Source organism: Prunus avium, chromosome 4 (assembly GCF_965620075.1).
Source record: "Prunus avium chromosome 4, drPruAviu1.hap1.1, whole genome shotgun sequence".
Classification (NCBI taxonomy): domain Eukaryota; kingdom Viridiplantae; phylum Streptophyta; class Magnoliopsida; order Rosales; family Rosaceae; genus Prunus; species Prunus avium.
Genome location: NC_142287.1, coordinates 16,185,454 through 16,197,548, shown reverse-complemented (window position 1 = coordinate 16,197,548; position 12,095 = coordinate 16,185,454). Strand labels below are relative to the sequence as shown.

General features: G+C 34.8%; 1 protein-coding gene and 1 pseudogene across 1 annotated transcript; both read right to left on the bottom strand.

Moving 5' to 3' along the window:
• Positions 1–750: 750 nt before the first annotated feature.
• On the bottom strand, positions 751–3,160 carry LOC110766717 (palmitoyl-monogalactosyldiacylglycerol delta-7 desaturase, chloroplastic-like). The gene is made up of 5 exons (XM_021970082.2): positions 2,836–3,160; positions 2,429–2,569; positions 2,191–2,334; positions 1,305–1,411; positions 751–1,210 (listed from the first exon to the last, which is right to left on the bottom strand). Exons 1-5 carry the CDS (start codon positions 3,121–3,123, stop codon positions 991–993), a joined length of 900 nt encoding a protein of 299 aa, XP_021825774.1. The 5' UTR covers positions 3,124–3,160; the 3' UTR covers positions 751–990.
• A 6,036-nt stretch (positions 3,161–9,196) lies between these two features.
• On the bottom strand, positions 9,197–11,743 carry LOC148294910 (uncharacterized; annotated as a pseudogene).
• Between the last annotated feature and the right edge of the window lie 352 nt (positions 11,744–12,095).

Below are 12,095 nucleotides of genomic sequence, written 5' to 3'. Positions count from 1 at the left end.
GTACCGAGCATTTATCTGATGTTAGTACAGTTGGAGTGCCTTCAAGCCAAAAGATGGGAGTTTCAAAGACTTTATCAGGTTGCACAGTGAGCTTAGTTGATCTGGACTTGTTGAACCTAGCACATCTATATGTCTTGGAGAATATGGAGGAAGTCCTACCTTATATCGAGTAAGTATGAGTTTAATTTTTCATTTGTAGCCATTTTAAATATTATTATTCCTTATGTTTATCTTATATACAAGAGACCGTAATGCTTGATTTGTTCGTGTCAATTGTAGGGAACATATGATCCACATCAAGACCACTTATCCAAAATTTAGAAAGAGAACAAAGTGACTACAAGATAAGCGCAATAGCACTTTCATTCAATGGCTACGCTTTAAGGTATATATGTTATTGAATGACATATTGAACTTTTAATTTTCTTCCTTTCTATATGTTAGATTGAATTAAGATATATTATTTGGTGGCTTTTATTCCTCACACATCAAATAAGAAAACTTGATTTTATGGGATTTTAGTATGAAGTACATATTAACCTAATAGCTATCATTTTTAGCCTAAATCGTATTTTTCACTAAAACCGATTTTTCATATTTTGATTTGATGGGAATTTGATTTTCTAGTATTTTTATTTGAATCCAAATGGGGGTTACTTCCTTATTTACATTGTAAACTTAAGTAAATGGAGTAATATAAAAATAAATAAAAGTAAAATGACAAAGAAACTGCCACTGACTGGGCTAATATTGAAAATAAGTTAAATATATAAGTTTTATATTTTTTTTCTTAAAAAACCACACTGGGCTACAGCCCACTGTAGCCCTTAGTGTGGTTCCACCCATAGGTGAATCATCAACCTCCGTAAACCGATTACAATAATACAATATTGGAAAGTATTAGAAAATCTAAAAATTACCAAAAATACTAAAGCCAAACATAAAAGGTAACATACTGGTAGCCCAAGCTATCTCTCAAACTCTTTCAAGTTAATGTGAAGTAGCCATCATTTTACTCTTTAAAGCCTTTCGTCGCTTTTGAGACTCAGTTGGTGTTTTTACATCTGTTGCCAATCCAAGTAGTTGGAAAAATCTTATTACATACCAAGTAAAATCAATTTGCCACCATTCAAAACCTTGTCGAGCTGAGTAATCAAAAGCATGGTGATTGTTGTGCCATCCTTCTCCAAGTGCTAACAAACCCAACCACCTAAATGTACAATCGCAAAAAAATATTTAGTATCCCTCATCATGAAGAAGAATATTTAATAATACCCCAACTTCCATATTTATTCAAAATGTACCAATTGTTCCTTGACGTATCACCAGTGTGATACACTTGTTTACCCCACATGTGGCCGGCTGAATTTACTAACAAAGTACTATGGAAAACGCATACCATTCTTACCCCCTGCAATATGAAAAGGATTTTCTGTTAAATTTCAGAGATACGGGTCAACAGTCCACTACTAACAACACCGAGGCCTACACTTTTGCTATTGTATTCATATATGGTTCATGACTATTTAGTCTTTACGTCTATCAAATATTCCAACGGTTTGGTAAAAGCCACTAAGAAAACTTTAATATGATTGGAATATTTATGGCCTTTTATTTTTAAAAAGAATGCTTCTATTTCCACCCCCTATCCTATTTTCCAACCCACCTTATTTTTCCACCCACCATTTAAATTTTAAAAAAAACAAAATATTATCTTTCCACCCACCATTATTCCTAAAATACCCTTTAATTATTGACACATGGACATTCACTTAAAACTTTTTAACCCTAACTTAACATTGTTGAGTCCAAAATTTGTTTTAAAACAAATTAGAAATTGAAGTTTTGAAGAATGTTGAATATGTGGCTGGTGGTGAGGTGAGGAGGGGAGGTCGGTTCGTGTTGTCGGGTGGGTGGTCTGGTGGTTGTTTGCTGGCTTTTTTATTTTTTCCTTCTAATTTTTTGTTTTTGTTTTTATTTTTATTTTTTTTGACCTAACAGTGTTAACTTAGAGTAAAGTGAGTGTCCAGGTGTCAACAATTAGCTAAGGGATAGAGAAGTCAGTTTACAAAGGGGTAAATTAGTCTTTAAAGTTTTGAAGATAAGGTGAGTGAGGAAATAGGATAAGTGGGTTGAAATAGCAGCACTCTTTAAAAATAAATAAATAAAGAAGACAAGAAGAAATCTCACCATCCCCCACACCAAGAAGGGAACTCCACCGGCGGCATAGAGTAAACTTCCAAGTAGAACAATTGAATGCAGAAGATAAGTACGATGAAGAAACCTATAGAAGGCTTGCCTTTTCAAATCTTCAACGTTCTTCAGTCCTCCATACTGCAAAAGTTTCCATTTAGAACTGGAACAAAATTATAGTGTAAGCAAATATATTTGTTCTAGAAAGAGAGAGAGTTGGGTTTGGTATTTTTACTTTTCCAAACCGAGAGCCGCTATCGAGGATCCAACCCATGTGACTAAACCAAAATCCTTGACGAGGGCTATGAACATCTTTCTCAGTATCAGTAAACTGGTGATGATATCGGTGTGAGCTCACCCATTCTATTGGACTTCCCTGCAAAACCAAACAAGCAAAATACAAACCCGTACTTCTTATGTTTTTTTTCTTTCTTTTTTTGATACAAGAGATAATGTACTTTAATCTAATCTAAATTACAAGAAGAGAGATTTGAACTCGGGTACAGAGTGGGGAGCACATCAGTTATAGCCAACATGTACTTCTCATGTATTTAGAATAATCAATGTACTGCTTATACAAATCAGAAAAAAAAAAAGCCAAAAAAAAGTGGCAAAATTTGCTCCACGTTAAAATTCACATACCTGAAGTGAGAGAACCCCGAAGTAAGCAAACAAGTACTCGAGCCATTTCGGCATACGAAAACTCTTGTGAGCAAGATTTCTATGGAAAGACAAAGTCACTCCTAAACCCGTCACAAGATAGAGAGCACAGGCCAGCCAAAAGGCAGGCCACGTGAAATGAAATGGCGCCATCGCACAAAGACAATGCAGAATGAAAAACACAACTGCAGTGGCTATGTCTAGTAAATTCCATTTCCTTCCCCAAAATTCCAGGCAGGGCCTCATCACAATATTAACCAGAAGCCCCATCGATCCTCTTTCTAATATCTGCACAAGTGGTAAACTAGATGTAGAAGCTTATTTATACCAACTCTAAATAATGGACGTACGTTATTAACTAATACAGCTTTTGTGTATAGAAAAAGTTGGTAGCTTGTTCCGTACAGTGAAGTAATTTAACTAATACAGCTTCTTTTGTCAGGATAGGGTAGGTAACTGTTGAACCAATTTAATACCTCACTTTTGACCATTATTAGGAACTGTGTTGTTGGTGGATTTGAAAAAGGATTTAACTACACTGTTTAAATGAATATGAGAAATTAGATGGGTGAATTAGTGACACCATGTGTCGCGGTATTAGGATCATACTGGAAATTATAACTTATGTGTCGATATTTAATTTATCTTCTACTTAATACTAGTGTCACTAGACCAAGCACATTAGTTGGTAATAAAAAGTTAATATAATAGTTGGTGCTTCCTACTAATTTAACATACATTTTTAAGAAGTCCATAAATTTATAGGAGTATTTAGTGAGGGTTTAAAATATATATATATAAAGAATCTTACCAAAAGAAAAAAGTATATATAGAGAAATCTTTGTTGAATATAAAAACTTAAGGAATTTATAAAATGGTAGGTTTTATGGAGTTTAGAAAAAAATTTACCGTACCTACAAAAACCATTGAAATATCTCTACATTTCTCTCCATCGGTCTCATTCATATTCTTGACTTCTCCTATATTTACTACTAACACATAGGCCGATTGAAATTAAAAAAATATGTAGGTTATACGTCAGGCTTCGTAATCTGATACTTGAAAAATTAGGAATTAGATTGATCATTGGGTAGTTGATCCAAAATTCTAATTCCTTATCTCCCTCCCCCTATTCATAACTTCGCTCATTCCAAGTAGTTGAAGAAGTCATTAGATCATCATAATCAACATCACCTTTGCTGTACTTACATCATATTTCAAATCTAGCATGCATTGTACATTAGCCAACATGGAATTTTATCATTAGAGCATCCACAATGGTTGTTTAATAGTTCAATAAATTGATCTTTTTTTACATCTATTGAATTGAACTATAGTTTTACTTGCAATGGTACAATTCAATAGCTTAAGATAAATAGTTATATCTACTTACACGTTTTTTAACATACTCAAATAAAATAAAAGTGATAAATTTAATAACACTATGGTACCATTGCAATATTCTCAAAGAGATCTTTAAAAAGAGACTAGTACATTTTGAATATATTTGAAAAAATATATATTAATTGATGTATTTTTTTCTATCGCATTGAACTATTGAACAACTATTGCGGATGTTCTTAACAACATAATGCATTAATTGCTGTATTTTTTAATATTTTTTATTGGCATATTGGTCCCACGGTTAGCCTATTGCAATTGCAATAGAGGGTTCATCACATAGCACCCTCTAGTGCAAGTGAAATTTAACTGTTTTAGTTCAATTTTATGCAATAAAATTCATCGATCCTAATCTTTGCAGATGCTTTTATATATTATTCCATCTTTTAAATTTTCTTCATTTTGAAATTTCATATACCATCAAAGTTTCTCATCCAAACGCATTTTCAATAGCTTGCCGTTGACTGGTTGTGTAGTCTCGGTGTGTCTTTGGCCTCTCTTTGGTCTTTGTTTATGAAAGTTCATCTTTACCAAAACAAAAAGTAAGAGATGAAACATTGAAAAGAATATTTCAACTAGATATTTTCCAGGCAAGTAAAGCAGGAATTATCAACCAAAGAGAGTAAATGTCAATCATGCCATTTTGAAATTATTTAAAAAGGTTATTTTACAATCACCTACCTATCAAACGAACTACTTGGAAAAATAAATTTTATTAAATGCTAGACATAATACAAATTGAATGACCTGTTTTGGACAATGACCTAAGAAGTACCATCACCCAAGTTTTTTTTGTTTTTTTGTTTTTTTTGTGTCAAGAACACTTTCATTCCAACCAAAAGAGAAGTACAATACAGAGCAAGGCTAACAATAGTAGGGGTGGGTGCGGTCTGGTCCAATTCGATTTTCACCTCACACTGAAATTAAAATTAGTATTATCAACCAGTGCGGTTCGGTCCGATTTTGGTAAAAAAATTTATAAAACCGATTCCGGTGCAGATTTTGATTTTTCAGTTTTCATACCATATATTTTTTTATATATTTTTCAAATTTACAAATTCCAACTAAAATTGTATTTTGTGGGCTTAAAAATTCACAAATGATCTAATTTCATGCAAAGAGAGATGATTGGGTTTAGAAAAGAAGGTGCTTAAAAGTTGAACTTGGGGAAATATTAGTTATGAGATTAAAAATTTAGCATTGGAATTAAATAACTTTTTTTTAAATAAAAAAAATTCAGCTCGTTTGGTCCGGTCCGGTGCGGTTTTGTAAAGTGTGAAATTGGCACTAGAATCGATTTAAATCGGTCCGATCCATTTCGGTGCTTGTTTGTTGACTTTTTAGTCAACATGGTATCTTTCCCGTTTTTTCCATCCTGTGTAGCTTGGTGTTCCGGTTTTTCAGTCTAGATACCCACCCATGACCAACAGCCACAAACAGACAACAACAAGGCTACCAACAGCCACAACAGAAAAAATCACAATTGTAATAATTTCTCCAGTTAGAAAAATGATTCATTTCTGGGGTGGGAGTGCACCGTAAATTTCTGAGGTATGACAAATTTTCAAGGCCGTCACATTAGGGCTGGAGTGTAAACGTGTGAAAGTGCTATTTTTTGTTAGCCGCTTGATCCTTTATTTCTTTTGGTAGAGTCTCCATTAATGGTTTTATGTTCAAGATTTAGCTCAATCATTAAATCGCATGTCCATTTTTAAATTATTTTTTTTTGGTTTTCCAACATATTTATGGCAATTATAGCACGTCTGAATTTATTTTTGGCCACCTTTTTGTTATTTTTATTGCGGGTTCATTATTTCTTTTTCTTTTTTCGTACCAATGGAGTGTTTAGTTAAATTGACTCAGGCCTTTTGTTTAGTTAAGTGGTCTTGAACTCAAGTCTCCATGGTACCTATGTGTGTGAGTTTCCCCCTTCTTTATTTTTTCTTGAGAATGACAATTGTAATAGGTATGGATCTTATATGGTCCTTTTTATTTTTTTGGTTGTCAAAGGGTTATCTGCTTATGGTTGAGTAGCTACACAAGTATTTATATGGTCGTCTTCATAACCGTGAAGCAGCTTGGAAATTAAATACAGACATTAATACCAGACAGGGCTGTCAGGTACATGTTATGATTCTAAAAAGTTTGGTTGGTGAGATTTATTACCTACAATACAATATTGGCTTTATATTAGCTGATTTTCCATACAGCAGCACCGCTGATTTTTTTTCCTCCTTCGAAAAGATGTGAAATGTTGGTAAAGTTTCATTTATGATCTGAATTTTCTTTTCCTGAGTAAGTATAAGGTAGGTTCAAAAAATAATGTGATGGCGGAAAGAGCACATGCCCAATTAATTATATCATAAGGGTCCCGATACCTAGGCCTGTAAGAGAGCACATGCACTCATAGTCTGTAAAAGCTCCTCCCTGGAGTCTTCAATATAGATAATGAGAAAGGGGAGGGAGGTTTTCTCACACACATTGGTAAAGTGCCACCAGATTTGAACTTGACTGATTTTCAAATCAAGGTCCTATTCACTGGGAGCTAGAGCAGAAAAATAACAACTAGACTATGAAGTGCATTACACTTAAGAACCGTTAAAGCACGTGGGTGTACTACTACAAAAAACGAAATAGACGACGGGAATCCACCGTCGTGTATCATGTTTTAAAACCGATGTGAAATCGACCGCCGTCTTTTAACACATAAAATAACGACGGCAAATAACCGACGTGGTTAATATATTACATGTCATAAAAAAAACTAAAACCGACGTCTATTTCATACATAAAAGCATAAAAAGACAACATTCGACTATATTAGACGACGATTTTAGTAAAACACAAACGTTTAAATAATGTTAAATGTCAAAAACAATTACAAACCCGATGTAAATATTTTTATCAACGTCTCTAATTAAAACAAAACCGACGTGTAAAATGTAAAAACCGTCGTGGTTAATAAATACTACGTTCACTAAATAAAAAAACTGACGTCTAAAACATATAACATGGTAAATTAGACGTCACTGTTGTCAAAAAAAGTGACGTCTTAAAGATTTAACATGGCATATATTTACTTGGACTGACGTAAAAAAGAAATAACCACGACCCTTTAGGTCACCACAGACGTTGAAAATTATTTTGACGGCTTTAACAGAGAAATAAATGACGTGGATTTAATATTACACGTCGGTTAATTAAAATAATTGTCATGTTTAATCCATTTACTATGGCCTAGGAGTCACATTTTAGGACGTTGTTAGTAATTTACAACGTCGGTGTTTATAGACTTTGACGTGGTTGGCATTTTAAAAGTCTCTTTTGTGAGCCACTTAGACGTGTGTAATCTCTGAGACGTCATTGCTTTTAGCCTAACCGTCGTTAAGAAGTAACGAAACGCCTTGAATTATGGATTTGACGTCGGTTATTGTAAAATGAAGGTCGTGGTTATGCTTTACTATGTCCCAAGAATTCAATTCTTCGACGTTGTTATATCCTTACTACATTGGTTATTTATTTATTCCATGACGTGGTTAGTCTTTGTTAAGTCTCTTTTATAACCTTTTTTGACATGTGTATTCTTCGAGACGTCAATAGTTTAATTATAACTGACGTGCAACAATGTTTTTACGACGTTAATCATCAATTGATTATATCCGTAAATTCGTCAGTTTGAGCTCTGTCGTCGTGTTATACTTTATTGTTTGTCGTTGATTATTTTATTTACCTTCGTTGTTTTAAATATTTATTAACCGTTTTGAAATTAATTTTAATTAACCGACGTGTTTTCTTTTTCAAATGACGATTTTTATTTCATTTTTGTGTTGTCATTCCACGTCGGTTGTGAAACCCCGACGTTGGTTGTTTTGTAGACGTCGCTTTTTGCGATTTTTGTAACTTGACCGTCGTATTTTCAGCTTTAACCCATTATTTTTAATTTTTGATTTGTCGTGCCCAAAGCCTGCATAATGAAAATGTGATCGGAATTAAAATGATATACAGAGCTATGAATTAATGTCATACAATTAACTGCATAACTAATGTCATACATTACAACAATCAATCAATCCATATATCTTCACACCCATCTCTAATATTCTCACTCCCAAACTCACCCACTAGGTCATCAAATGTGTCAACATTTGGTATCCCTCTAGTAAATGGCTCACACTCAATTCTAATATCACCTAGCACATCATCACCAATAACATCATTATATTCTCTATTAGGTATTGATAACACTACCGACCAACCACGATGCATTGGGTCGTCAACATAAAATACTTGTTTGACTTGAGAAGCCATAACAAATTGGTCATTCCTATGTCCAATTTTACTCAGATCTACAAGGGTAAATCCAAGTTCGTCGACTACAAGGCCCGAAGTGTTATCTATCCAATCACACCTCAAGACTGGGATTCTAAACTTTTGGTAGTCAAGGTCCCAAATTTCTTGAATAATCCCATAAAAACCCATATTTGAGACAATAGGGTTTTTATCCTTGACACTAGCAACTTGCATAGTATGTGCAACTAAATAAACTCCACTATTTTGGACAGTTCGCACATCATCTTGTGCCTTGGTGTTAAATTTGACACCATTAATAAGATAGCTCCTATATGATGGCACTGCCATGCTTGGACTAGCTGCTAACCACCTCAAATTTTCTGATACGCCATTATTGTCTTCCCCATTAAGTTCACTTTGAACCTGCAAATTAAACATATATCTTAATTCAATCTAACATATATATAGAAAGAAAGAAAATTAAAATAAGTTCAATATGTCATTCAATAACATATATACCTTAAAGCATAGCCATTGAATGAAAGTGCTATTGTGCTTATCTTGTAGCCATTTTGTTCTCTTTCTAAATTTTGGATAAGTGGTCTTGATGTGGATCATATGTTCCCTACAATTGACACGAAAAAATCACGCATTACGTTCCCTTGTATATAAGATAAACATAAGGAGTAATAATATTAAAATGACTACATATGAAAAATTAAACTCATACGTACTCGATATAAGGTAGGACTTCCTCTGTATTCTCCAAGACATATAGATGTGTCTGGTTCAACAAGTCCATATCAACTAAGCTCACTGTGCAACCTGATAATGGCTTTGAAACTCCCATCTTTTGGCTTGAAGGCACTCCAACTGTACTAACATCAGGTAAATGCTCGGTACAAAACTCTACAGCTTCTTCAGCTATATACCGCTCACCGCTCAGCAATGCAACCTTCGAGACGAGTACGATTCTGAACATACCCCTGTAGCACTTTCATATATCTTTCAAATGGATACATCCATCTAAAATATACTGGCCCACACAGACGAAATTTTCTGACAAGTTGTACTACTAGATGAACCATGATATCAAAAAATGAAGGGGGAAAGTACTTCTCAAGCAAACACAAAGTAACTACTACATATTCTTCGAACTTATCTAGCTTGGAAACATCTACCGTCTTTGCACATATAGCATTGAAGAAGAAACACAATCGAGTTATTGCATACCTTGCAGGCTTCTCCAAAACAGAACGAATTGCCACAGGGAGCAATTGTTGCATCAAGGTATGACAATCATGAGATTTAAGGCCAAGAAGTCTTGAATCTTTTAAAGATACAAGATTTTTTATATTTGAAGAATAACCTTTAGGAACCTTCATACCATAAAAAGAATTGCAAACCGCTCACTTCTCTGCTCTTGACAAATTCCAAGGCCCTGGAGGCAAGCGAGTACGTCTTTCTCCATACTCGGGTTGCAAATCAATTTTTACCCCCATGTTTAATAAGTCTAACTGAGCAGCAATCCCATCTTTATTTTTTCCAGGGATCTCTAGCAATGTACCAATGATACTATCGCAAACATTCTTCTCAATGTGCATAACATCTAGGGTATGCCTCACAGGGAGGTATTTCCAATACTCGAGATCAAAGAATTTTGATTTCTTCTTCCAACAAACTCTGTCACCATCATTCTCACCAACACTTCCCCTATTTTTCGAGCCCCATATGTAAATAATATCTTCAACCATATGCAGCACTTCTTCTCCGGTTAATGACTCGGGAGGCATCCCATATTCAGGTTTCCCATTAAAAGCTGCACGTTGCCTCCTATATGGATGATTGATTGGTAACCACTTTCTATGCCCAATGTAACAAATTTTGTGGCCATTTTTCAACCTGTGACCAGGTGTATCATTGCTGCATATTGGACAAGCTTTATATCATTTAACGACACAACCAGATAAGTTTCCATAGGCAGGAAAATCATTAATTGTCCACAGTAATACACCTCTGAGTGTAAAGTATTCTCCTATGTGGGCATCATACACTCCTCTAATCCCATCCCACATAGATTTCAAATCATCAATCAGAGATTTCAAGTAGACGTCTATATCATTTATGGGCTGTTTAGGACTGGAAATTAGTAAGGTCAACATCATGAACTTCCGCTTCATGCATAGCCATGGTGGGAGATTATATGTAACTAACATAACTGGCCAACAACTGTATCTGCTACTTAAAGAACTGTGGGGATTGAATCCATCAGATGAGAGAGCCAATCTCAAGTTTCTTGGCTCCTTACCAAAGTCGGGCCATTTTTCATCAACAAGTTTCCAAGACGGGGAATCCGCTGTATGAGACATATGACCGTCAACTGATTTTCTTGCAGCATGCCAAGTCAAACTCTTAGCTGTCTTATGTGATTGAAACATCCTTTTAAACCTTGGAATTGGAGGAAAATACCACACCACCTTCGCTGCCACACCCTATTTCAAGAACCCATCTTTGGCTTCCTTCCACCTTGAGATACCACAAGTAGGACAATTAGTTGCATCCTCATACTCCTTCCGATACAAAATGCAGTCATTGGGACATGTGTGGATTTTCTCATAACTCATCCCTAAAGCAGACAAAGTCTTTTTTGCCTCGTACATAGAGGAAGGTAGTGTATTTCCTTCTGGAAGCAATTCTCCTTGAAGTATCAATAATTCTGTAAAGCAAACATCACTCCTCCCATGTTTTGCTTTCAAATTATATAACTTCACCAAAGCCGACAACTTCATGTACTTACTGCAACCAGGGTACAAGGGTTCATCGCCATCCCCAATCACATTGGCAAACTCATAATGATCAGATCCAATATTGGCAAAATCATTATCATCCATCCCTAATTCTTCAGAAACATAACTGAACCTACTTTGCTCATCTTCTTCCACATTTCTACTAGCATTGGTAGTCTATTCCCAAGGTTCTCCGTGCCATGTCCAAATCTTATAGCTTTGGTCAATTCCATTAAAGTATAAGTGTTCCCTTATAATTCCAACCCCAAACAATCGAATATTCCCACATTTAACACATGGACAACGAATCTCAGTTGTATTTCCAAGATTTTCTGATCAAAATTCAAAAATCCTTCCACCCCTAACTCATATGCCTTCGATCTTCTATCCGCATGCATCCATGACTTATCCATCTCACACTCTATAAAATTCATATAAATATATATATATATATATATATATATATATATATTAAAGTGGAAAGACCAGCAATGAAACTCTACCTCATTCAAATAGCAGAGAACAAAATGAAAATTAAATATAAAACATGGACAAGACGATGGTTTGAACAAAATAATCGTCGTTTAATATAAATTCAGACGACGGCATCTATAGTCACCGTCGTCATTAAGATACCCAAACCCAAAAATTTGTACGAGGTTCTGGTAGCCTAAAGACGACGTTTAATGGAGAAACAGTCGTCTTTAGGCTACCAGTTGTGGCTTATAACTCAGACGACGAGAGTAAATGAACAACCGACGTATA

Coding starts and splice junctions, on each gene's coding strand:
- LOC110766717 (XM_021970082.2), bottom strand. CDS start 3,123: ATGGGGCTTCTGGTTAATATTGTGATGAGGCCCTGCCTGGAATTTTGG. Junction 1,412..2,190: donor CCTTCTTGGTGTGGGGGATG/GTGAGATTTCTT, acceptor TTCATATTGCAG/GGGGTAAGAATGGTATGCGT. Junction 1,211..1,304: donor GATACGTCAAGGAACAATTG/GTACATTTTGAA, acceptor TTGTACATTTAG/GTGGTTGGGTTTGTTAGCAC.